We start from the raw sequence: 26,999 nt of genomic DNA on the forward strand, positions 1-26,999 counted from the left end.
AATCCATCGAATACCAAATTTTGTACAACCTAATTTAAATACATGCCCTCGCCATTTTTTCCTTTATTTTAATCGCGGTATGCGAATGTGACAATACTTTTTTTTTTCTTTTTATACAATCAAGACGTGGAATCAAGATTATTTTGTTGCACAAAAATCGAGGAAAAACAAAACACTGTATCTAAGTGAAACAAATAGTTATAGCAAAATTGGATGTCATTCTAGAAGTTGCTTTTTGATTTCTGGAAACGAAAAATTTAAGAATTAGTTTGGGCATACAAATTAAAACTAACTTCAAGATGCAACAAAATTAACTCTTTATGAAGCAAAAACATTCCGCTTCCAAATAGGCTAATATTGCTTCGTTTGAAGTTGCCACCATTTGCTTCTAGTGGATACTAGGCTACTGGTAACTACCATATAATGCTGTCCAAACACCCCATAACAGCCATTGTATTGGGCCGGACCTCTATAGGCCAGTGAACTTTAAGTAAGAGAGAAATTTTCTCAGCTTGAATTCGTTGAACCATCGATTGTTTCTCTCTCTCGAGTGAAAGAACGAGCAGAAGTCATTTCCAGCAATCTGGTAAGGGTCTCTCACGGATTCGTGATTTCATTACTTAAGTTTGTTTCTCGCTTTTCAAAACCCTAAATTTCAATTTGGTGATTCATTTCTATGCATCATTCTTTAGTCAATTTGAATTAGGGTTTACACTTATTTCGATCTGATCTTGTTGTTGTTTTACATTTGAAGTAATAATGGGTGGAGGTGGTGCTCATCATGGAGAAGCTGCTAGCCATGTTGATTTTAGAACAAAAGTATGGTCTATGCCTGGAGGTCCATATTGTAGACCAGTACATTGGAAACGAAACACTGCCGTTGCCATGTTTGGTATCTTCCTTGTTTGTATCCCAATCGCTATGAAGTCTGCTGAACTCGAGGTTTTTAACTTTTTTTTCTCTCTCTCTGTTTATATTGTGTTTACACTGAAAGATCTGCATTTTTGGGGTTTTATCGGTTGTGATTTATGTTGTTGATTGGTTGGAAGAGTTCCCTAGACAAATCATCTGTGATATTGTTTTTGGTATTGGTATGTTAGATTAGAAGTAGGAAAAGGAGTTTTATTGATTCAAGTTATAGAAACTGGGGAAATAGGATTTCTTAAACTCCAAATTGGTGAATTTTTGCATGAACTTAATGGATAGAGATTACTTCATTTTGTTTTTACAGCAACCATTATGAGATTAAGATAAGATTAGGAGCTCAATTGTAAATCGTATCTGTGGAACACAACTCTCTCTGGAATGCTGGTCTAGGCACGAGATTAGATGTTGTATTGTATTTTTTGACTCAGGGTTTGTAAATTAGCTGTTTTAGTTAAGATAGGACTTCAAACTGAAGCAATGTGTGAAAAGAACAAGTCGCTTTATCAAATTACTAGAAGTAATATAATAGGCGGTTCCCTTTTTTCTTTTCTTTGTTTCCTGATGTATATGAGGTAAGTTCCGTTGACATGCCTATTCTCACATGCTTAAATTAACATTCTTTACGGGGAGCATATGGGTGAAAACTCAGACGCTCATTTAAGGTTATCTAGACCGTGCATGAAAGGTCATCGCAGAAGTGCAGTTTATTTTAAAAGTTGTAACTCTATCATCTATGTTTTTAAATCGTTGACATCAATTGTGCCACTCAATTATTGTGACTGATGGATGATAGGGTTAGAAGTTTTAGGATGGACTGGACATCGTTGTGATATTCTTAATAACGTTACATTATCTTCACCTTAAATCCACCCTTGGATCACCATGTGGGGTGAAGAATGTCATTTTAAGCATGTGAGATTAAGCATGTTAGCGGATCCAACCTCTCTATAAATATGAACACTTGTTTGGTACTTTGGTATCCAAACTAAATGAATGCTGGTAGCTGTAGTTTGTAGAATCAATAAAAAGTAGTTTTCTATTAGAACAACCATTAGCCAATGCAAGTAAACAAAGTGAATAACACTGGATGTAGGCAACCATGCGGCAACAACCTTATATAATCTTGCATGTAAAGACCCTGTACATCTTTCTTGAGCTTCCTCTCTGGTCTGTTGTTTATTCTGTTCTCAAAAGAGTTCCATGGTGGAATATTTTTTCAAAAGTTAAGGGCATCAAAAATCTCAAAGAAACCCAACTAAGTAGCTTATAGTAATCCTTTTATCAGCATTAGCAATGGACTTGCTCTTGTGAGGAAGAGTGGGAAGTGCACCCTTGCTTACAACATGGTCCTCAGGACTCCCAGGAGCTCTATATCAAAGCCCTCTCCTTTGAGGAAATCTGAGATTGAGTACCGTGCTATGCTTTCCAAGGTTGGAGTTCGCCATTCTAGTCAACCTGAGAACAGCTAGTGGTTGATGCTATCTGGTTTCTATCATTGGCATCTTTGGATCGGGTGTTTGTCGTCAAAAGTTGGTATTCTCAATCGTAAGGTCGAGTTTTTCTTGTTTGGTTGTTTCTCTTTTCTCTCGCCCACTTAGTTTCAGTTGGCCCGTAGTAGAATTTGAATATCAAACTGTAGGTTTATTTTAAATTTGCAAGGCCGGGAGGATACATATATGCTTTCATATTTTGGTAAACGAAAATACTGTGCTTTTGCTCCTCCTTGGAAATGAATGCTTATTCCCACATTTTTAAATTGACATTCTTTGTTGGGAACATATATGAAGACTCGGACACTCATTTACAGTTATGTAGACCGTGAATGAAATGGTATCAGAAAGCAGTTCATATAAAAAGTTGTAACTCTGTCATCTATGTTTTTAAATCATTAACATTGCTTGTGCCACTCGATTGTTGTGGTCGATGGATGATAGGTTTAGAAGTTTTAGAATGCACTGCATTTTGTTGTGATATTCTTTACATGTACATTATCATCACTTGAAATCCACCCTTGGGCTTCACCATGTGAGTGAAGAATGTCATTTTAAGCATGTTAATAGATCCAACCTCTATGTAAATATGCACACTGGTTTTGGTACTTTGGTGTCCAAACTATATGGATGCTGGTAGCTGTAGAATCAATACAAAGAAGTTTTCTATTTCAGAATTAGAACAACCATTAGCCAATACAACTAAACAAAGTGAATAACACTGGATGTAGGCAACCATTTGACAACAACTTGATATCACTTTGTATTTAAAGACCCTGTTTCTTTAGCTTACCTCTCTGGTTTGTTGTTTATTCTGCCCTTTTAAGAGTTCCTCAAAAGTTAAGGGCATTAAAAATCTCTTAGAAGCCCGACTAAGTAGCTTATCGTAATTCTTTTGTCAGCATTAGCAACAGACTTGCTCTTGTGAGGAAGAGTGGGAAGTGCACCCTTGGGTACAACATAGTCCGTAGGACTCTTAGGAGCTTTATCTCTAATAAGTGCCCTCCTTTAAGGAAATCTGAGATTGAGTGCTGTGGTATGGTTGCCAAGGTTTGAGTTAACCATTCCAAGGAAACGATGCCAGCCTGTGAACAGCTTATGGTCGACGCTATCTTGTTTTAAATCCTTGGCATCTTTGGTTCAGGTGTTTGTCATCAAAACCAGTGAGTGGAGAAGGTTGGTATATTCACTCGTATAGTCGAGTATTTCTTGTTTGGTTGTTTCTCCTTTCTTTCTCTCCCCACGTAGTTTAATTCTACCAGAGTTGAATTTGCATATCAAACTTTAGGTTTGTTTGAAATTTGCTAGGCCAGAAGGATACATATGCTTTCATGTTTTGGTAAACGAAAATACTGTGTTTTTTCCCCTCCTCAGAAATGAATGTTTTATGAGACTGCTCTTTTAAAATAGTTCGATATATATCAGCATTTATTAGTCAAATGTGTAGCCACTTGTGCGCAAAATCAACTTGATCTCTGATCATTGAGTTGCATTTTGCTATAAATATTCTTGTTCTGCTTCGCTAGGGTATTCCCAGTATGTTGCCTAAATTTTTTTATTGGAATTTTGCTGTCATATTCTCCGCAGGTAAATTGATCGATTTTTACTAGAGATGTTATTTGTCTGACATACTCTTATGTTGATACTTGCCTTAGGGCAACTCAATAGTGATTTTAACTACTGATTTTTTAATTATTTTTTATGCGCCATTCACCAAATTGTTTAAGCCGAAATGGTAGGCATTGATTAGTTGCAAGGTGTTCAAAGGACTATTTTAACATTGTGTTGTGCATGTGCCTCATGTTTATTTTCATTCCTCAAAGCATTTTAACATTGATGGTGTCAGGGTGTCTTATGGTTAGTTTCATTTCTAGAACTATTATGGTGGTTATCTTGTGAAACTCTTTTTCTCCCTCTCAACAAGATCATTCTCAACATATTGTCATTTGAAAGCTAACCAGATCTTTTGCTTTTTCTTGACAGCAACGGCCTCATATGCCTGTCAGACCAATTCCTTCACAATTGTGGTGCAAGAATTTCGGAGAGAACTCAAAGAAGGACTACTGATATTATGTTTTGTTGATAGTAAGTCTGAAATTGTTTGAACCCATGGTCCTTTTTCGTTTGCCATATGAACCTGTGTGTTTCTGTATTGGTTACTAGAAAAAAGAGTATCTTTCTATGGATACGCTAAATAATAGCTGTGCAAAGCTGAATCAGTTTACTTGTCTCAATCAAATCTATGAAACATGTATGACTTCTTTAATTTTGAATTATCAAATCTTTGTAAGTTAACTCTTATAACAAGTCTTTGTTCTCTGTAGTCTATACAAGAGTATCATGGAATATGCTTTCTATACTTCAAAATTTTCATCTAGGTATTTTCAACTGTAAACCAACTATTTATGATGCAGTTTTCTATTATGTTTAAAGCACAAGTTGCTGTTGCATAGAAGTGTGGCAGTGGCAACTGGCAAAGAGGGTTTGTACCAATACCTGTCTGTGTCTTTCAAGAGATATTTTTTTTTTTGGTTTGAAAATCAAGGGGCTGATTATGTCAAATCTTTTTTCTTTTTCTAAAGACCAGAGATTTCACTAAGAAGAAAAAGTATTACATCCAGCCATCCAGGATAGGCCTCTCTGACTTGAGTTAATATCCAGAGTGTTGTCATGTTGACGAAGTCCTCAAACTCTAGTCTATTTTTGGTAACTTTCTTTGCTAGAGCGCCAGCCACAGTTTCAACAATGGCTGTATCTGTATTATATTTCTCTTGATAAGGTATTTTTTTTATCAACTCCATACTAGTGGTATCAGTGCTATGTCAAGTTGAAACCTGACAGAATATTTAGACACCCTTGTAACAAGGTAACCTGGTTTGTTCTTCAGCAGCATCCAAAGCTTTATTCACATTCTTTTCTGTTAAGGGAAGTGATAATATTCTCTAGTTCCATCCTAAGTATCTCAAGTTATTCCAGCATTAAATGAATGATCAGAGACATTTGCCATGCCTCAGTCCTCACTTTTAGAGGTTTTATTGCTGTCAGTCATTAACAACCATCCATATAATAAATCCAGTAATTCTTCTCCCTGAAGTTTTTCATTAGTAAAAGTTTAAACAAACTTAGGTACAGAATCAATACCTAAAATTGTTAATAATACACTTGCACTGTCATCTTTAAAAATCTGCTTGCAGTCACTCTTGACCCCATAAGTAGTAAACTCCAGACAAGATACATTGATTTCATGTCTGCCATATAATGAACACTTTGTTGAAAATGATGTAAAAGACAAGAAGAAAATAGTTAGGCTTTATATTTACTTGGCGTTTGCTTTTTTTAGCATAATTTGTTCTAGTTTGGCATACTACTAGTTGCATTTTGGCATTCTAAGTTACACCAAACATGGGTTAATTAAGACCAGTAATTATTTTTACCTCAGTATTTACTGTACTGTAAAAAATTATGTATTCCAAGATAATTATTGTTGGCGGATCAGCTGGTCCCCGATAATGAAAACGACTAGCCGACAGCTGGTGATGACCAGCCCGACTCGAACAGCCGCCTGCTGGCCATGCCCGGGCTCGCTATTCCGGATTGGACATCACCAGTGAGGCGGGATGTATTCGTAGGGGCGGCATCGGGGAAGTGGAATAGACCTAACAATTGCATACGATCTAAAAATCGAGACGGATCATTGCTTAAAAACGAGACGGATTATCACAACGGGATGGGAAGCCGATCTAATCAATCGGCAGGTTGAGCCGAAGAGTGTTCTCCTTGGTTCCAACAAGGACGCTGAGGCGGTCAGGCCACGCCGGCGGGTTATGATGGCCGCAGCACTCATGGTCGTCTGAGGTAGCATGCTCACTACCAGGGCGGGCTTAAAACCCCGTCCGAACATACCTTAAACCCTATGGCAATACGGGATCAAAGAGGTGGCATTCTAAGTTACACCAAACATGGGTTAATTAAGACCAGTAATTATTTTTACCTCAGTATTTACTGTACTGTAAAAAATTATGTATCCCAAGAGGTCTCCCACAACTAACGATATTTTTTTTCAACGTTGCTAATTAGAAAATAACAGTTTATTGGAGAGGATATCAAATCTCAAACCCAAAACATAAAACTTTCTTATTATTATTATTAATTTTTTACCACTGAGGAAAGTGAATATTTTGGTCTCCTCATTATTATTACTACCTTGGATTCCCAATTTTGTACCCCTATCCTAGGACCTAGAGCAGCCTCAGCTGTTTACTGACTCAGTTACTCCCAAATATCTGTATTTTCAATTTGATATCTTACTATCAATACTATTGTACGATATCTATCTCCACAATCTGAGTTCATATCTGTCAGACACGTGGTCCATCAAACCTGACCATGGCTAATCTAACCGTTGATATTTATTACCTTTTCCTTCAATCAACTTGCAAAAATACACCTTGGTACGCAAAACCAAAACCCAGAACATTGACGTTTTTTATTCCTCTCGGACACAAAAGAAAACGAGTTTCAACCAATTATTAATCCGTTTTTTAACTAAAATATTTCCACGCGTAGAGTTAAATAAAAAAGTCAATGTCAAAAACACCCTTCTACCCGAACTAAAATCCGGGCAGTTTCAACTACCAATTTCAACTCTCCGTTTCCAGTTCTGTACACTGCCCGTAAAGTTTTACGGGCACCTAGACCTCTCCCTAATAATAGCAGTAGTCCTTCACTATTGGAATTTCGGACTGTTTAAATTACTACTTCCCCCGAACACTCAAGACTTTAAAAACAACAAAAATCTCTATCAATAGAAATTGGATTTTCTTTACATTTTTATGTTCAGATTTAACAAATATAAAGAAAAAATCTGAAATAAGAATCGAGAAATTTCTCTATTGGTTTTGAAGTGAAAATCAGAGGTTTGAGGAGGATGTGGAAAGTTAGTAGAGCAGCAATGATGAATCTACGAACCTTACAACAGGTTCGTAGATTCTCATTAGCCATTCCTGGTCCTTGTATTGTTCATAAACGTGGTGCTGATATTCTCCACGATCCTTGGTTCAATAAGGTCAGATTTTGAGTTTTTCTTTTTTCTTTTTTTAATCTCATTGTGAAGATCTGATTGAAATAGTTTTTTTTTGTATTCGATTTTGATGATTTAGAGTGTGTGAGTTTAGCCGATTTTGGTAATATAAGTATCTGTAACAGTGATTTATTTCGTAAATTAGTGATTACAGATTTTTTTTTCTTCTGAATTTTGGATTAAAGTGTACTAGTGGAGAGAAGTATGTGTTTGTTGATTTGCTTAATGTTGGAATTTTTGATTAATTAAGACACTAAAAGTGAGAATGATGAAGTTGACCTTACATTTTGACTGATGTCTTTGTTTTTACTTTTTCTCAATTGGTGTTTAATCATTTGGTAAAGTTAGGTGGTAACTGTAAACAATGGTGTCTTCTTGGATAAATAGAGGTTTTAGAAATTTCATAGCTGTTATTGATGAAGAAATATGTTGAGTTGTGCGCACAGCGGATTAATTTTTTGGAGCAAAGTGTTGTTTGTATTTTGTGTATTCAGATTTTGTGAGACTTTCTATCTTTGATTTTGTTGAGTAGGATACTGGTTTCCCTTTAACAGAAAGAGATCGACTCGGGCTTCGAGGACTCCTTCCACCGCGGATTATATCATTTGACGAGCAATATGAGCGTTTCAGTAAGTTCAGCTGAGCCTTTCTGTGACCACTGTAACTTAGACATAAGATTTGTATTGTATGTCATACTTGTTTATTAGAGTAGTGAATTTGATCTAAGACTTTTGCTCGAATTGCAGTGGAGTCATTTCGTTCACTGGAGAAGAACACCAAGAACGAACCAGAAAAAGTTGTAGCTTTAGCGAAATGGAGGCTCCTGAACAGATTGCATGACAGGAATGAGACATTATACTACAAAGTAATCTTGGTTACCAATGTTACTTAAACTGTTTATTAAATAGGATTCTAATTTAATGTTGTAGCTGTTTTTTGTATAGGTTCTTATTGACAACATCGAAGCCTTCGCTCCAATTATTTACACTCCTACTGTAGGATTGGTATGTCAGAACTATGCGGGTCTGTTCAGACGTCCTCGTGGGATGTATTTTAGTGCTAAGGACAAAGGAGAGATGATGTCCATGATTTATAATTGGCCATCTAATAAGGTATGATGTAAATCTAGCCAAGTGTCGTAAGTGCTATGAAAATGGCTTTAAACTCAGTAGTATATTTTACTCAAAGGGAAACCATATGAGTACATTTGAGACATTTGACATATCATAGGATCTTCTTTACTGCAGGTAGACATGATAGTGGTGACAGATGGAAGTCGTATCCTTGGCCTCGGTGACCTCGGAGTACAAGGGATAGGAATACCAATTGGGAAACTCGATATGTATGTTGCTGCTGCTGGAATCAACCCACAGAGAGTATGTCCTTTCATCCTCTCTCACTCTATATGTCGATAACACATTGAGATCCATGAACAACACATGATTTTTTTTCCTAATAAATTGATATACCACCACTTCATGTCTGGCAGATACTTCCCATTATGCTTGATGTTGGAACCAACAACAAAAAGCTTCTTGATAATCCTTTATGTAAGTTGAAACTTGAACTTTACTTCTTCTCCGTGCCATCTTATTAGTTACAAGTTATGTTATCTGAACATGTTTCAGCGTTCTTAAGAATGAAAAAAATTAATTTTCAGCCTTCTTAAAATTATAACAAATCAAATATCTTACCAGATTTCGCCCTGTTGAGTTACTAGGATCAGAACTGCGTGAGCCTTTTATTAAATTGACATGTATTGCTGTATAAAAAATGTTATTGTGCAACTTTTCATCAAGTGGTCGAAATCTTTAGCTTTCATAAATCGGGAACATTCTAATGGAAAAGCAAATCTTCCTATATGATGACAATCATGCTTTGTTCTGTTTTCCAGAATAAACCTCATTTAATTTTTTCTTAAATTTCGTTATGTGAAAATTATAAGGGTCTTTTTTCACATCATAATAGCTTTGCAGATTTAGGAGTGCGACAACAAAGGCTAGAAGGAGATGAATACAGAGCCATTGTTGATGAATTCATTGAAGCTGTTTACACACGTTGGCCTAGGGCTATTGTGCAGGTTTAATCCTTAACATCTGACTTTATACAAATACAACTGGGAAAGATATTGTTTACTAACAAGAATTTTCGACGATTTTTCATCAGTTTGAAGATTTTCAAATGAAGTGGGCTTTTGAAACGCTACACCGATATCGTAACAAGTTTTGCATGTTCAATGATGACATACAGGTTGGTGTTTCTCGAGTGCTGTGCTAGTTAAACTTGACATCTGTTTTAGGGTCTTCACTAATCTAAACATCTTTGTGCCTACATTTCATGTCAAATAGGGAACTGCTGGTGTTGCACTTGCTGGATTACTGGGGGCTGTAAGGGCACAAAATCGACCTTTGAGTGACTTCGTAAAACAAAAGATAGTTGTGGTTGGGGCTGGAAGGTAGTAGAAAACTTAACCAAAATGATCTCTGCAATATGGATTATTTGCATGTGCATCTGGACCTTAGTCCAAATCTTTTAATGCTTTCATCCAACATCCAGTGCAGGGATAGGTGTTCTAAGCACGGCTAAGCAAGCTGTTGCTAGGATGACAGGGAACAATGAGATGGCAGCACACAATCCATTCTGGCTACTCGACAAAGATGTGCGGTTTAATTCTTATCCTACTCCAGCTTAGACTGCTTTGACCATCTATTTCTGTATCCATCATATTCTGTGGCATTTTCTGAATCGCTATCCTAGATACTTGCTCCGGATAATGTTGCTCCCCTTATTTGTTTGTTTACGGAGATTTTCATGAAATGATCTCTAGACAAATCCTTTTTGATTTGCCATTTTTCCTACAAGAAAATGTAACCCTATGGATTTTAATACTTCTCCATTTACATACTTTACTGTTTCAGAAATCCTACATTAACAATTCAAATGCTGTATGATTTCATTATCCAAGTGTAGCTATCCTTTTGTTTTTGTCCATGGACCGTGACTGATGATGATTGGTTTTTACAGGGTCTTGTTACTAAAGATAGAAAGAATCTTGATTCAACAGCTGCACCTTTTGCACGAGGCTTTGGTGTTGGGGAGATCGAGGGACTCAGTGAAGGGGCTAGTCTTCTTGAAGTGGTACGTTATGCAAGAGTTACATTTTTACTCAAATTATTAGGGTCTTGTAGATTACAAAAATGGCTTCGTTGATTTTGTTTACTCTAAATTTCTGATAGTTGCTAAAAAAGATCACATCATAAAACACCTTAATTTTCATCAGGTTAAAAAGGTGAAGCCCCATGTCCTTCTTGGTCTATCAGGAGTAGGAGGTATCTTCACTAAGGAGGTTAGACTTGATACCTATTTTATTGTTGTTCAATTCGAAAAGGATGCACTTTCTTGCAAATTTTCAATTGGTTTAAACCTCTATATCTGTTCTTTTCACTGTCTGATCGAAATGATGACAAGTGAATTTCTTTCTGCAACACTCTGACCTGCTGATTTCTGAAGTTTACCTAGACTCTGTACCTCGTCTATTTGTGAATAGATGTTATAATTGACTTCTTATTGCATTTTCTTTTTAAGGATCTTCATTCATAATATTATTTGGCATCATTTATGTGGCATATATCAGGTCCTAGAAGCTATGCGAGATTCAGATTCTTCTCGTCCTGCAATATTTGCTATGTCAAATCCTACAATGAATGGTTCGTTATCTTCTGCGATACTGACGTTTAATCGGCAGCCTATTTAATCATTCTAACCTTTTCGCATTTCATGTACAACAGCTGAGTGCACAGCAGCTGACGCGTTCAAGTATGCAGGAGAGAACATAGTTTTTGCTAGTGGGAGCCCCTTTGAAAATGTCAATCTTGGTTAGTAGTGTTTGTTTGTCTCGTATTCTTATTTGGCATGAGTTTTTTTTTTTCGTTTTTCAATATCTACTATTATAATACTGTAGTACTATTAAGACCTCTTTCTTGTGGTGGTGGCAAGCTGAACTGTAAGTTTAGCAAAGTAGGGTCATCAAATCATTAAACCTGCCGAAAGGTTCATTAGCTGTAATATCTCATTTGATTTTAACAAAGCATTCGTTACTTGCAGGGAATGGGAAAGTAGGCCATGTTAATCAAGCAAATAACATGTATCTGTTTCCTGGGTATGTGATGAGATCCTTGCATTTATTTTGCTTTCAAAAATTAAGAAACACTTACTTGTAGTCTCATATCTGGTGCTGTGTTTGCTGCAGGATCGGTTTGGGGACTCTACTCTCAGGTTCTCATTTTATTACTGATGGAATGCTCCAAGCTGCTGCTGAATGGTAATAGCAGTTACTTAGAAGCACTTACCTTAAGCTAATGTATTATCGTGTGGAAATTTGATGTTGAAGATTAGTTAATTCAAGGTTTCTACTTTTTTCGATTATTCGACCCTAACGAATTGATAATGCTTAACAGCCTTGCATCATATATGACGGATGAGCAGATCAAGAACGGCATCTTATATCCTTCGATTTCAAGGTAACCTGGTCTAAAGTTATTTATATTGCATTTGTTACTACGTGTATGTATAATATTTTCAAGTGGCTTGGGTTGATGGGCACAATCTTTTATCAGTGAAAATGAGATATTGCGAGTTTAGTAATTTAGTGACTAAGAACAAACTGAAACTGCGCTTCGAGTTTTTTGGTGTGTAACTGACTTTTACAAATTTGGCTATCATGTAGTATTCGACATATTACAACTGAAGTAGCGGCAGCTGTAGTACAAGAGGCTGTTGCTGAAGAACTTGCTGAAGGGTATTGTGAGGTTGCAGCCAAAGAGCTCATGCACATGTCAAAGGTATGATTAGGTTTATTTTCCTTTTCATATAAACTTTCTGTGTTTGCTTATTTGATTTAATTTCACTGTGGTACAGGATGAAACGGTGGAATATGTAGCTCGTAACATGTGGTTTCCTGTATACAACCCTCTTGTTCATGAAAAGGGTTTCTAGTTAGACTAGGTATATATATTTTTGATATTTTTGTTCGCATAATATTGAAACACTCTGACACAGATTCAAATTATCGCAGTTTTGACTGCTGAACTTCACTCTTGTACTATGTTAATCTGAACTCTACTGAGAAACTACTACAAGTTACAAAGAAAAAAGAAAATAGGATACTATCAGTTGATTGTTGATCATAAACATTTCATTAGTCCAGACAAAATTTTGTTTACGGTAAATTACCAAAGAAATCATGCGTCTTATATTCACTAATTTGTGAAAGAAAAAGTTTGCTGAAGATCTCTTTTGAAACTTTTCTTATATTTCCATGATTGTCAATTTGAAGGAAACAACCATTACTTTGCAGTGATACAATTCTATGGTATTTGAGAAATCTGGGAAAACTGGGGAATTTCAGATGATCCACCTTACCTATCATGTCTCGTATGTTGTGAATGGTCTCACATTGCATGGGCAACTTAAGATCTTGCAATTAATAAGATCCCCAGCCTAAGAAAGCTAAAACATACACTAAAAACTGAAACTGGGGCAGTATTATGGAAGCTTAGCATTAAAACAGAAGAAAATGTGAAAAAAATATAAAAAATCATCGTCACAACTCCACCACCAATGGTGTGCTAAAACAACACCACCATCATATTGTTGTATACAACTTCACTTCTTCAACTTCCTCTTCAGCCAAGTCCTTTTTGATCCCTTCATCTGTTTTTCTCCCATCACGTAAGTGTTAGAGTTAAGCGAAACTAAGCTTTGAGAGTAACATTCTTGATGGTACAAGTGGGTCAAACTGGTTGTGTTTATGAGAATGATTTTTTTAGGGACCATGGTTTTTTTAAGGGACCATGATTTTATTAGGCCACCCTACTTATAGTTATAAGGGGTGTCCTAAAGCGTTGAAATGAGTAACCTACCCTTAACCTAATTTAATTTAAAACCAACCTAATAACCACCTATATATATATAACCACCACCGCCCACCACCGCCGATTACCACCACCACCGATTACCACCACCACCACCGCCCACCACCGCCGATTACCACCACCACCACCACCAATTATCACCACCACCAACCACCGATTACCACCACCACCTCTGATTACCACCACCACCAACCACCACCACCTCTATATATAGCTTAATTTAAAACATTAACAAAGATATTCTCACAAACCCATTACTTGTCATTCGTTTTTGGTTGAATAAATGAGCAGTAATCATCAAAATGAGTTGAAAATGGAAGTTGCAGAGAGGTTTAATGGAGTTTTTTTTTCAGAGAAAACTTCGGTTACGTCGCAAAACGTTCGGTTTCATCGCAAAAAGTTCGGTTATCACGAATTATTTTTTCTTAACCGAACTCAGAGTTCGGTTGATTCGCAAAAAATACTTTTAACCGAACTCCTTGTATTAGAACAACACAAGTCCATAAGTTCGGTTCCTTCACAAAATAAGGATATCACCGAACTTTAGTTTACGAAAATAATGAGAAATCCAAAAGTTCGGTTCGTTCGCAAAAATGTTAAGTTTTCTTTACTCTACCTTTGAAACTTCGTAACCGAACTCTACCTATTTCGCCAAGAAATAAATTTCGTAGTAACCGAACGTTTGTCTAATTGCATATATGTATATATAAGCCCAGTTCGGTTGATTCGCAAAATATGTTGAAGTTTGCGAACCAACCGAACTTCTAATACTAGGTTACTTTTAACCTGCAGTTCGGTTGGGAACTTGGTTGCGTTGAAGTTTGCGAACTAACCGAACATACCTCTGTAAATATTATTACTAAAGTTCTGTTACCTGTATGTTTGAAGAAAGAAACCTAACTCTGTGTTCGGTTATATGTTCTTGACATTTATTAACCGAACTCCATGTTCAGTTACCTGTTCTTCACACTTGGTAACCGAACTACCTGAACCTAGCAGGAATTTTTTAGAAAAATTTACAGTTTTATGAATATTTGGACCAATTCAACCACCATTATCTAAGATTGAAGCATACTTGGGTACCTAAATACTCTTCCTCCGGTTGTGGTTGGTAAAATCCATCATTTTCATCTTGAGATTGAGTTTGTGGAAGAATACATTCACCATCTAAGAAATAACTCATATCTAGATCGTTGTGAAGATTAACAAATACTCTAGGAGAGGATGGAGATGAAGAATCAGATGAGCTATCATCACTTGAATACTCAAGCTAAGTGAATTAGAAAAAAATTATTTTCCATATTTTTCTTCTTCATCTTCTCTAATTTTACTCTCTCAATAATTCTACTTCTTTAGCTTAATCATTTCACTAATCATTACCCAAAATTAATCAGGAGGGTAGTTTAGGTATTAATATAAATTTCTAGATAAGGGGTGACCTAGATTTACTTCTAAATGTCTTACTAAAAATAGAACCACGGTCCCCCAAAAAAATCATGGTCCCAAAAAAATCATTCCTTTATAACCTTGTTATCATCTTCCGGGAAGTATAATAGTAAACCGGCATGAGAACCTCCAAGAAGGATCTCGCCATCCTTAAAAGACCACATAAGCCTCAAAGAATCGTCGATGATAACATTTCTTTCGCCGCAAATAGTATAACATTTAGTCCAAGATTCTCCTACTCCATAATTCTGCATCACCCATATCTCAACATCAACATCAACATCCTGGCGTACACCGAATAAACAAAGGCACCCATCCAATACCCAAATTATGAAACCGAGAACCCTTATATGAAGGCTCTCTTGGTACATCCAGTTCTTTAAATGTCTCGCTGCTGATATCGATAGAAACTAAAACCCTGAAAGAGTCGTTCCTTCATGCTAACCAATGGAAATCTCCATTTACAAGCACCCCAGGTCGTTTGCTAAAACGATAAAACACATTCAGTGGTATTCCATGAATTTGATCCTAGCGAAAAGACTGAACCTAGAGATTGGCAAAGGATACCATGATAACTGCCCATAAGTTCAGCCGAAAAACCTAAGGATTTGAATGGATAATCGATTTCAACAGCATATTCATGAAACCTTTTCCTCAACAATAATAGCTCTGATGAATCATAATCTGTGGAGTAGAATACGTCGCGTTTCTTAAGCCTAGTGTCGTCCCCTTTAAGCAAGATATTAAGTTTGTTTCTCTGGATATTAACATTAAGTTGCATCTTAACAAAATCAGGGTTAGAAATCAGAGAAAACCATGTCTTGCAAACAAACTTACAAGCTGATAATAAGGATTTTACTAGTACCTTTACAAGGATTTTGTCCCATATCTCCTCTGGAATGCTCGACATTGCTTCTCCTTCGATATTGGTTTAATGACATTCATCAAAAACTCTTATATATATTTACTCGTGAAACCTTAAATTTAGAATTCTGCCAGACCTGGCAAGAGTCAAGATTCGAAGTACGACAAAAGTACACGATGACGATGGGTCACAAACGGCACGACAAATAAAAGGAAAAATTGGTACACGTATAACTGCTAATGGGAGCACCATTTTGATTGGGGGCGTACCAAATTACATGTTAGTGATGTTTTGTCTTATTCTGAGTTTGGTACACCCCCAATCAAAATGGTTCCCCTTATTAGCAATCTTGAGCACGACAAAATCATTGAGCAAACTGAAATTATACATAAAAGCGAAGGGGTTTTCAAGAAATATCCGTTTTTCTCACTTTTAAAATTCCACCTCCCCCGTTTCCTCACTCAGTCACTCGCTACAAAAATTTCTTGGGGTTTGTTTTCCTCTTCATCGGAAAATGGGGGTGAAAAATTTGTGGGATATCTTAGAATCATGCAAGAAAATTCTCCCTCTTCATCACCTTCAGTAAGTTGATTCAATTTTCTCTTTATTAATAATAAAAATTGCTCCTTTTTTTTTTTGAATTTTTTTGAAAATTTTGATTGTTTTATGTGATTAGGAACAAAAGGGTTTGTATAGATCTGTCATGTTGGATAGTTCAACTACAAAATTCAAGTAAAAACACTGCTTCTGTCAAAGATAAAATGTACTTAAGAGGCCTCTTTCATCGTCTTAGAGCTCTCCTTGCCTTGAATTGCACCATTGTTTTTGTTGCTGGTCAGTTCCTCACTCTCCTTTAATTTTCAAATATATTTTTTTTTTGGTGAATTCTGGAAATGAAAATTGTGGGTTTTGCTTTTGTGTAGATGGGTCCATTCCTGCTATCAAGTTAGATACATATAGAAAGCGATTGGGGTTAGTAAATGAGGTATGAAAAACTTATCTTTTTTGAACTTTTGATTTGAATGGGAATTTGGTAGTACTGATGATGTTGGGTATGCCTGCGGTGGAGATAGGCTGGGGCGAAGGCGAAAAAGGTGTTTCCACTTGCAAGAAACATGGGCTCGGAGTTTTCATGTATGATTAAAGAAGCTAAAGTTCTTGGAATGGCTCTTGGGATACCATGCTTGGACAGGTAGTCGTGGTTAGAGCTGTTTTGTGTGTTGTTGTTACTTTTGTTTCTCTTTATTGAGAGCTGATGTTTTTTATTTCAGTCTCGAGGAAGCGGAAGCACAGTGTGCCTTGTTGAATTCGGAATCATTGTGTGTAAGTTGGAAAAAGAATGTTATTGCTATGCTTTGGTTCCTGGAGTTACCAAATTGTTTGTAACGGTTACTGTTTTCTACAGGATGGATGTTTCTCTTCAGATTCAGATATCTTTCTTTTTGGTGCCAAAACTGTGTATAGAGACATGTGCCTAAGTGAGTGGATAATCAAAGGAACTATACGATTCTTTGGTTGCTTTTTCAAATTATACTTCGATGTCGGTTGTTTTAATACACTGTTTTGGGTTATGGACTTATCAATTGAAACTTTTTGGTGATGAATTAGGTGATGGTGGTCATATAGTTTGTTATGAAATGTTGGACATACAACAAAAACTTGGATATGGAAGAAATTCACTGGTATGTGAGTATTGCATGGCAATGCTATTTTATTATGGTCTCTTCTTTTGGCTTTCTAACCTTTGCTAATTCCGTGTCTGCAAACCCTGTTGCTTGTATTCTCAGATTACACTTGCGATTCTTCTTGGCAGTGACTACTCTCATGGTGTTCGTGGATTTGGCCCGGTGAGTTAGAATGTTGTTACTTGTGATTGTTAATTTGGTTTACTAAGCAGTAAAACATGCTTGTGCGTAAGATACCATAGGAAGAATGGATATTTCCTTTCCTCCTCTCCATTCTTTAGAAAATGAATTATGCAGTTTTTTATGCGTAAGATATGCGATAGATGCGTTGAACTGGATGATTTCATTCTTCTTAGTTTTGTTTCTTCAAACGATGCAGGAAACAGCGTGCAAGATTGTTAAAGCAGTCGGGGATGATATTATCCTGCAGCAAATCAGATTAGAGGGATTACCAACAAAGAAAACAAAAGGAAAGAAACGTGAAAAATCCCAGATTACCAACAAAGAAAATAACTTGTTTCATGAACAGAACATCACTGGTAAGTGAATAAAGACCTTTAGCTATAACGTAGCACATTGTTAAAAAATATATTAAGGTGGAGTTTCATTGTCATTATAGTGTAAGAGTATAACCAAATGGCTGTTAATCTGCCAGGGAATGAGCAAAATGTATTACAACGTGATCAGTTCGTGAAAGTGAGTGATGCATATTTGAAGCCGAAATGTCTCTCCCCTGACTCAGAGGAAGTGCGTAGGTAGAGTTTTTACAATTTTCTTGGTACTTTAAAAAAATTAATATACTCCGTTCTTTTTTAATAGGCCAGTTTTGTTTTTAGCGAAATTTAAGGAAATTAAGAGAACTAATCATTGAAAGTGGTCCTCATGACACTTGTCGATAAAAGAAGTGAAGTGAAATGGTCCCCATGACACTTGTTAGCAAAAGAAGTAAAGTGAAGTGGTCCACATGACACTTGTCATCAAAAGAAGTTAAGAGAAAAGTGGTCCCAAAAAATTAATTGACTTTCCAATTAGGAAACTGGCCTATTTTTTGAAACTTTTATTTATAGAAACTGGCCTATTAAAAAAGAACGGAGGGAGTATTTCTTAGTCATATTTTCCTCTAAAGATTTATCAACCAAACAAGTGTGGAACCTCATACTCTTGGCAATAAATGATTAATAGTATTCTTCTCCCTGATCTTAAAGTTCTCATGAAGGAAAAATTAACTTTATGTCATCCTTATTGAAGAATACTAGAATTACATGGTCAAATCGAATCTTGTTTACTAGTTAGTGAGTAACATGATGTAAAATGATCATTAATCCTAATTCCGATTACCTCGTATCTACGCAGAGCAAATGTCCAGTACCCATTTCAGCGCAGCAAACTTCAACAAGCGTGTGATGGTTTTTTTGGTTGGACTCCTGAGAAAACAGGTGAGTTTCTTCCTCGCAGTGTTTCAGACCAGTCACTTTGTAATCTTGAATGCATGCACAAGCAATATTCCAGTGCATGTTTTTCAAAAATTATAGATTATTTCTTGTAGCACAAAAACTTTGAGTAGTAAGGAGATTTACGGATTTGTTCTTTCAGAAACCTGAGCTGATTCCTTCTCTTTTCCCCTGTAAATCAGATGAGTACATCCTTCCTAAGATCGGAGAAAGAGACCTTATACGGTTTTCCAACCTGCGGTCCACACTATCAGTAGTAGGAGTTCAAGTTCCATTAAACGAGGTAGTAACTTCACCTTTATAACTAGATTCTCAAATGTGCTTATTATGCCTTGATTTATAAATATACGAGTCCCAGAGTTTTAAAGTTTTAACCGAGTTCTAATGATGTGGATCCACTTTCTTTTCTTGTCTAATCCATAGATGCCAGTCCCTTGTCCCATATCTTCCATCATCAAGCAAAGGAAAGTGCAGGGAAGTGATTGTTACGAAGTGGCTTGGGAGCATCTAGATGGCCTCAAAACCTCTGTAGTCTCAGCCGACCTCATAGAGATGTAAGAGTTTCAGATTTCTTTACATTTTCGAAATTTGATATAAACTTTCTTCACACACTTAAATAAATGAGAAGCTTATTCTTTGATATTTCAGCGCTTGCCCTGAGAGGATTACCGAGTTCCAGGAGAGAGAAACTCTTCGGAAGAATCAGAAACGTAAACCAAGGACGAAGAAATCAGATAAGAAAGCTGCCATGACAGAACTTGATCTAAAGCTACAGGCGTTGATGCTTGACATAGAAGCAGATAGCAGACCTGTTTCCAGTCTGTCTGCTAATGGACCCCCAATTGAGCAGAAACATAATGTACCAGAAGTAGACTCAGAACTCCAAGCTTTGTTGCTTGACATAGAAGCGGAAAGCAGACCTGTTTCCTCTGTGTGTAGAAGACCACCAGCTGAGGAGAGGAATACTGTACCGGAAGTTGATTTGAACCTCCAAGCTTTGTCTGTTGGCATAGAAGCAGAAAGAAGACCTATTTCCACTGTGTTTAGTAGAAGGCCACAAGTTGAGGAGAGAAATGCTGTACCAGAAGTTGATTTCAAGCTCCAAGCTTTGCGGCTTGACATAGAAGCAGAAAACAGACCTGTTTCCACTGTGGTTTGTAGAAGACTACCAGTTAAGCAGAGGAATGTTGTACCAGAGGTCATAGATCTCTTGAGCCCTTCGCCAGCAGTCCGTGTTCGCCAAGTTTCAAAGTACAAACAGACATTTGGTTCACAGATTGATGTAATTGATTTATGTGATTCAGAAACTGACATGTAGAGTGCAGATGAACCAAAAGCTTACATAATTCATCAGCTGTCATTAAATCTTGTTTGTTTTCATATGCTCGTTGTCACTTTCACATGGAGCTGAAACTTAAGCCCAAGTTTCGTGTAGTTCTGTCACTCGTACATCAATTACAGTAATCTAGAACACTTCAACTATAATTCATCTACAACTTCTTCCGCGAACAACATATTCTCCCTTATTAAGCCTTAATATAGTATCAAATTATCTAGCAAGATTCTAAGAAACATAATGAGAGGAATATATTCAGACACTGAAACAAAAACCAGGTGCTAATAATGGAAAAAAAAAGTAATCTCAAGCATCTGAATTAGTTCGTAACTGTGTGTTCTTATCTATGTTGTCTGTATTTTCAGGTGTGCAGTTGTTACCGGTGGAAATAAGGGAATTGGATTTGAGATTTGTAGACAATTAGCTTCTAATGGGATTTCAGTTGTGTTGACGGCTAGAGATGTAACTAAGGGATTAGAAGCTGTTGAGAAGCTCAAGACTTCATTTGGACTTTCTAATGTTGTTTTTCACCAACTTGATATGTTAAATCCAACCACTATTTCTTCACTTGTGGAATACGTCCGAAGACATTTTGGAAAGCTTGATATCTTGGTAAGAATAATTCAGTCACTTAGTTCTTGTTTTATCTAATTCTTAAACAACCAAGTGTGTTTTTTCCTATTTGCACACTTCTTAAAAAAACGAGATAGTGATTTTTAGAGTTTTTTTTTTTCCAGAAGAACTGTAAAAAAATTGAAGCCCGGGCTAATATACTTGAGAAAGCCTAATATTTAGCCAAACTTTTTTTTTTCTTTTTTTTTTCGCTTGTGGACCGAGAGGGAGACCGGGGCTAAACCCAGTTAGTCCTCTTATAGGGCCGTCAGTGGTATGATCCCGAGGTTTATTAATCTATTTAGATAACTCTTATTGCCATATTTTATGATTAACGGTTATAACCCAGAAGAAGTCATAAGCCTGTAAACATAAAAAAAACTTTGCTCTTTAATATGAATTTATATTTAAATTCTAGTTTGGAAATTTGAAAGGTAAATAACGCTGGAATTCTAGGAGCTATAACCGATGCGACTGGTTTTATGGTAATGGCGCAAGCTCTTGTTGAGGTAAATATCTATCCAGTGACATATCTTATTAGTGAAAATATCCCATTGGGAAGTATGGGATAACCCTATGGCTGAATTGAGGAGTTAAAAGTTATGGGGTGCTGGACTGATTTCTTAGTTATGATATATATTTTCAGAATTTAACATCACATAACCACCAAAATTTAGCTTTTGACTCATCTCCATGTGGTATATTGCAACTACTAGACTATCTAAATAAGTTCATTACTATCTCACTTTTCCAGGTTGACCAGAACAAAGTGATAACAGAAACTTATGAATCAGCTGAGGAATGCATAAAAACAAATTATTGTGGTGTTAAATCAGTGACTAGAGCACTTATTCCATTACTTCAACTCTCCGATTCACCGAGAATTGTTAATGTTTCCTCTGGCATGGGACAACTGAAGGTACTTACTGCGACTCCGTGTTTTTCATCTTGTTAATTTGCATGATCCTGTGGACCCATATGGTTAAGACCATATTACTAATATTTTTGATCGACACATCCTTAGAATTGTTGGCTGCTAGTTGAATTCCCAGTCTTAACCAATCCTTTAGCTAGACTGGGGAAATATGTTTTCATTCTTTTATAATCCTCACCAAATGTATTCACTTATTTTGATTTCAGTTTCTCTCTAATGAAAGAGCTTTGGAACTACTTAGTGATGGGGATAGCTTAACAGAAGAGAGGGTGGATGAGAGTGTGAACATGTTTTTTAAAGATTTTAAGGACGATTTATTAGAAACAAAAGGATGGCCTTTATGTCTACCTGCGTATCAAATTCAAAACTATGCTTGAATGCTTATACAAGGATATTGGCAAGGGAATTTCCTACTTTTCGCATAAATTGCGTATGTCCTGGTTGGGTCAAGACAGATATTTGCTACAACACCGGATTCTTGACTACTACAGAAGGTGCAGAAAGAGTTGTAAATTTGGCTCTAGAACCTGATGATGGACCTTCCGGCCTTTACTTTACCAATGGAGAAGTAACACCATTTTAGTGCATAATCTATATAGCTGTAAAAAAAGTGTCACCTCCACTGTTTTAAACTATGTCAAGTTTATTGTTTAAATTATCTTTTTGATGGAAAGGTAAAATTTTATTAATAAGGAAATATAGTACGACAGGCTAGAAATTTCTTGCTTATTGAAAATATTATATAATATAGTAGATTTGTGGACTTGCTGCTGTAGATGCATTGACATATGTTGGATATATTGAATTCTGGTTGTCTTTGCCATAGATACTGCCGCTATGTTGCGTTTCCTGCTAGTAAAATATACCTGCAACTGTGGAAGATTAGCCAAGAAATCCTGCGGTTATGATAGTGTCATCTGCATGCCATGAGGTCTCTAAGTTTTTATTGTTAACAATATTTGCTAGATTCTTTCAATCCGTTATTATTGTGACACTAGATCAATAACATGTTATCTATTAATCAACTACTTGCCATGAGAAAGCATCGAGCTTCTGCTTGGAGCGCTGAAGTAGCGCAAATTTATCATGCTGAAATGTGCATTAACTTTTCTCGGTCTACAAAGTAAAGTAGGAATGTATATCCCACCGAGAGGTCTTCTTCCTTAAGCGAGGCATCATAAAGATTATCCAGTCTGATTTTATGTTAGACCGTGATTATTTCCAAAATATTTGTAGATAAGGTGCAAGATGTTGTTGTTGAGGATTGGTTAGATAAAAACTTAGATGATTTTTTAGGGAATTTGGAACTAAGTATTTTTTTCCAGAAATTACTACACATCTATGCTTCTAAATGAACCATAGTATTTTGATGGACAAGGGAGAGAGTTTAGGAGAATTATCTAATTATTTACCCACTCACTGATGGAAGTTGTGGGAAAATCTGAGATAACACCAGCAAGTGAAAACATATACCAAATTTCTCTGAAAAAGGGATAATCTGTCGGAAGGTGTTGTTTACTTTTCAGTTTTGAGAATTACACATGGGACAATATGATGAGATTGTTGAAACATGAGTACTAGGAAGGCCCTACTTGAAATAATCGGGATTTTCCATAATTATTTCCATGGGAAAATTATTCCATTATTATGATATTGATTTATTAGGAAATTGTAAACATTTTTAACTGAAAAAGAACCAGAAAGATGGTGTTTCCATCTAGTAGTATCTGATCTATTAATTTGTGGGGACAAAGAAAGTATATTTATGTTTGTTTATGCAAAAAGATCAAAATTTTTGGAATAATCCAAAATTCCTTATGCTGTAATAAGCTCTTTAACCATGACAGTGAGTGATTCATTCCTAATTGTCGGTTTGGGGATGGGATTCGACCCATTTATAATCTCAAATTTTTAAAGGAACCATCTCGGATTTGTCAGATATGGTTATCTTTGATGAGAGCTGGTCTTTTTATTTTTATTTTTTATACTTATCCGAATTCAAGATAGATTTGGGCTTAACGAGAACTTGAAAGGGTGGGTGTTAGGAAAATACTCAGATTTTAAAAGCTAGGTCCAAAGTTGGTTTTGTTGCTTAATAAGACAGCTCGCCAGCCTGGTTAAAAGCGAAATGTTGAATTAATTTGATTGGATTTTTGATACCCAACCCACTTTGAGATTTGGGTTTACAAATGCTTGACCAGGATTTTATATACTTCTCGCTGTCTTTGTCATGGATACTGCCGCTATGTTGCGTTTCCTATTAGTAAACTATACCTGCAACTGTGGAAGATTAGCCAAGAAATCCTTCGGTTATGATAGTGTCATCTGCATGCCATGAAGCCTCTAAGTTTTTGTTGTTAACAATATTTGCTAGATTCTTGCAATCCTTTATTATTGTGACACTAGATCGATAACACGATATACGTTAATCAACTACTTGCCATTAGAAAGCATCAAGCTTCTGCTTGGAGCGCTGAAGTAACGCAACTTGATCATGCTGAAATGTGCATTAACTTTTCTCGGTCTACAAAGTAAAGTAGGAATGTATATCCCACTGATAGGTCTTCTTCCTTAAACGAGGCATCGTAAAGATTATCCAGTTTGATTTTATGTTAGACCGTGATTGTTTCCAAAATATTTGTAGATGAGGTGCAAGATGTTGTTGTTGAGGATTGGTTAGATAAAAGCTTAGATGATTTCTTAGGGAATTTTGATCTAAGTAATTTTTTCAGAAATTACTACACATCTATGCTTCTAAATGAACCATAGTATTTTGATGGACAAGGGAGAGAGTTTAGGAGAAGCTATCTAATTATTTACCCACTCACTGATAGAAGTTGTGGGAAAATCTGAGATAGCGCCAACAAGTGAAAACATATACCAAATTTCTCTGGAAAAGGGATATTCTCTCAGAAGGTGTTGCTTACTTTTCGGTTTTGAGAATTACACATGGTGAAAAAGCGGGGGTCTAACAACACCACCCAATATTTTGCTTAGCAATCTGTATGGACAAACTCGAATCTACTTTTAAGAGAATCAACAAGACTCAATCAATTAAAAGTATATCAACAAGTTTATATCTCTCTTCTTGATTTGATTTACTCAAGCAAGAACTGCGAGTTCTAATCAAATACAAGGAGTAACTTGGATGGTACCAAAGACCAATATCCAAGGATCAATCAATGACAATCAACAACCAAAGGTTCGATTACTCTAACTGATGATCTAACACACAACCTGTATTATTTCAATTATAAAGATAAACAATATAATGCGGAAATAAAAATAACACAGACAACGGAATTTTGTTAACGAGGAAACCGAAAATGCAGAAAAACCCCGGGACCTAGTCCAGATTGAACACACACTGTATTAAGCCGCTACAGACTCTAGCCTACTCCAAGCTAACTTGGGACTGGACTGTAGTTGAATCCCAATCAATCTCCCACTGATCCAAGGTACAGTTATGCTCCTACGCCTCTGATCCCAGCATGATACTGGGCACTTGATTCCCTTAGCTGATCTCACCCACAACTAAGAGTTGCTACGACCCAAAATCGCAGGATTTGACAATAAACAAATCTGTTTTCCACAGACAAGTCTATCAAAGGATCAATCTGTCTCCCACAGATAAACCCTAAAGGTTTTGTTCCGTCTTTTGATAATAATCAAGGTGAACATGAACCAATTGATAATCCGGTCTTATATTCCCGAAGAACAGCCTAGAGTTATCAATCACCTCACAACAATCTTAATCGTATGGTAGCGAAACAATATGTTGCGGATGTTTGTGATTACTTTTTTATATCTTTCCTATCAGAGATATCAATCTCAACCCAATCAATTTGATTGTACTCGTACGATAGAAGATGCAAGATCAGATCACACAACTACGATAAAAGTAATATCGGTCTGGCTTCACAATCCCAATGGAGCCTTTAAGTCGTTAACCTGGTTTTAGAAGAAGAAAACCAAAGGTTAAAGGAGAATCGACTCTAGCATGCAAACTAGTATCACACGTAAGGTGTAGGGATTAGTTTTGCACAATACTAGGTGTCTCCTTTATATAGTCTTTCAAATCAGGGCTTGCAACCAATGTTACCTTAGTAACAAAGCATTCAATATTCACCGTTAGATGAAAACCTGATTTAGATTCAAGCTAATATTTCTCAACCGTTAGATCGAAAACTTAGCTTGTTATACACCTTTGACAATGCACGCTTCAATAATAGTTAACCAAAAGGTTAGCCATATGAGCATTTCATATCAACCATGTTCTTCTTCACCATAACTAGTTCAAATGACTTCAAATGAGCTAGTTAGAGAGTTGTTCAATTGCAAGGAAATCTCATGTACTACACAAGATACAATTGAAGCAAAGATGATTTGATTCACTTGAATCGGTTCATGAAATTTTATAGCCACGGTTTTCAAACTGCATTCCTTAGTATTTTTAAAGTTTTAGTTCAAAAATCATCTTTAGATATATAACCTTCTCAAGTTCGCAGACTAGGTTCACAGACTTAAGTTACCGGGCAGAGTTTACAAACTCCAGCAGAAATTCTCGGGTTTGAGAACTTCGCCGGTTCGCGGACTTAGCTTCACGCAAGTAGTTTGTCAACTCCAGCAGAAATTCTTGGGTTTGAGAACTTCGGCAGTTCTCGGGTTTTAGGAGGGACGCGATTGTGAGGTTTATCTGACGACCTAGGTTTATCTCTTGAAAACCGTTTACTTCTCTTCAATAGAAGATCCCTAAACTGTCTTGTGATCAAGGAGACTGATTTGTCAAGATCTTCATCTGAAAAATCCCCCTCAGACGGATCATCCTCAGAGACATCAACACTTTTACTTTTATCAAGTAACTTAGTGTTCTTCGGTGCTTTAAAGGCAACATCCTTTCCGATTTTGGATGTATGCTCATGATCAAAGATCTTTAGATTTCCAACCAATGCATTTCTGGAAAGATTATCAAGGTTATTTACCTCAACGATGGCATGCTTCTTAGACTCGTATCTAGATGGCAGCGATCTGAGAATTTTCATCACAATGTCTTTTTCAGGAATAGTCTTACCCGATGCAAAAGATGCATTAACAATTTCAGACACTTTGTGACTAAACTCATCAAATGTATCTTATTCTGTCGTACGAAGGTTCTCCCAATCGGAATTAAGGTTTTGAAGCCTAGCTTCCTTTTCACTGGAGTTACCTTGAAATACGGTTTCTAAGATATCCCGAGCATC

At 36.4% G+C, this 26,999-nt stretch overlaps 3 protein-coding genes and 1 pseudogene across 3 annotated transcripts; all 4 read left to right on the forward strand.

Annotated features, from left to right (window-relative positions):
* The first annotated feature begins 452 nt into the window (after positions 1–452).
* LOC113302063 lies at positions 453–4,784 on the forward strand. The gene is made up of 3 exons (XM_026550907.1): positions 453–586; positions 755–942; positions 4,401–4,784. Exons 2-3 carry the CDS (start codon positions 760–762, stop codon positions 4,482–4,484), a joined length of 267 nt encoding a protein of 88 aa, XP_026406692.1. The 5' UTR covers positions 453–586; positions 755–759; the 3' UTR covers positions 4,485–4,784.
* Positions 4,785–7,167: 2,383 nt separating this feature from the next.
* Positions 7,168–12,689, forward strand: LOC113304446 (NAD-dependent malic enzyme 59 kDa isoform, mitochondrial-like). The gene is made up of 19 exons (XM_026553570.1): positions 7,168–7,482; positions 8,030–8,126; positions 8,244–8,362; positions 8,442–8,609; positions 8,745–8,873; positions 8,987–9,047; positions 9,474–9,577; positions 9,664–9,747; positions 9,846–9,952; positions 10,054–10,156; positions 10,522–10,635; positions 10,778–10,843; positions 11,132–11,204; positions 11,286–11,372; positions 11,602–11,656; positions 11,747–11,818; positions 11,955–12,017; positions 12,224–12,338; positions 12,415–12,689. The coding sequence occupies exons 1-19, from the start codon at positions 7,345–7,347 to the stop codon at positions 12,490–12,492; spliced, it is 1,833 nt and encodes a 610-aa protein (XP_026409355.1). The 5' UTR covers positions 7,168–7,344; the 3' UTR covers positions 12,493–12,689.
* A 3,533-nt stretch (positions 12,690–16,222) lies between these two features.
* On the forward strand, positions 16,223–20,360 carry LOC113304455 (flap endonuclease GEN-like 2). Its single transcript, XM_026553582.1, has 14 exons — positions 16,223–16,323; positions 16,418–16,575; positions 16,665–16,726; positions 16,815–16,933; positions 17,013–17,064; positions 17,147–17,219; positions 17,350–17,423; positions 17,529–17,588; positions 17,806–17,965; positions 18,082–18,181; positions 18,780–18,862; positions 19,060–19,160; positions 19,301–19,431; positions 19,526–20,360. The coding sequence occupies exons 1-14, from the start codon at positions 16,256–16,258 to the stop codon at positions 20,193–20,195; spliced, it is 1,911 nt and encodes a 636-aa protein (XP_026409367.1). The 5' UTR covers positions 16,223–16,255; the 3' UTR covers positions 20,196–20,360.
* A 93-nt stretch (positions 20,361–20,453) lies between these two features.
* On the forward strand, positions 20,454–22,342 carry LOC113305232 (annotated as a pseudogene).
* Positions 22,343–26,999: the final 4,657 nt, after the last annotated feature.

Source organism: Papaver somniferum, chromosome 8 (assembly GCF_003573695.1).
Source record: "Papaver somniferum cultivar HN1 chromosome 8, ASM357369v1, whole genome shotgun sequence".
Taxonomy (NCBI): domain Eukaryota; kingdom Viridiplantae; phylum Streptophyta; class Magnoliopsida; order Ranunculales; family Papaveraceae; genus Papaver; species Papaver somniferum.

Coding starts and splice junctions, on each gene's coding strand:
- LOC113304455 (XM_026553582.1), top strand. CDS start 16,256: ATGGGGGTGAAAAATTTGTGGGATATCTTAGAATCATGCAAGAAAATT. Junction 16,934..17,012: donor GGGATACCATGCTTGGACAG/GTAGTCGTGGTT, acceptor TTTTTATTTCAG/TCTCGAGGAAGCGGAAGCAC. Junction 18,182..18,779: donor GACTCAGAGGAAGTGCGTAG/GTAGAGTTTTTA, acceptor GTATCTACGCAG/AGCAAATGTCCAGTACCCAT.
- LOC113304446 (XM_026553570.1), top strand. CDS start 7,345: ATGTGGAAAGTTAGTAGAGCAGCAATGATGAATCTACGAACCTTACAA. Junction 11,657..11,746: donor AACATGTATCTGTTTCCTGG/GTATGTGATGAG, acceptor TGTTTGCTGCAG/GATCGGTTTGGGGACTCTAC. Junction 12,339..12,414: donor AGCTCATGCACATGTCAAAG/GTATGATTAGGT, acceptor ACTGTGGTACAG/GATGAAACGGTGGAATATGT.
- LOC113302063 (XM_026550907.1), top strand. CDS start 760: ATGGGTGGAGGTGGTGCTCATCATGGAGAAGCTGCTAGCCATGTTGAT. Junction 943..4,400: donor TGAAGTCTGCTGAACTCGAG/GTTTTTAACTTT, acceptor TTTTCTTGACAG/CAACGGCCTCATATGCCTGT.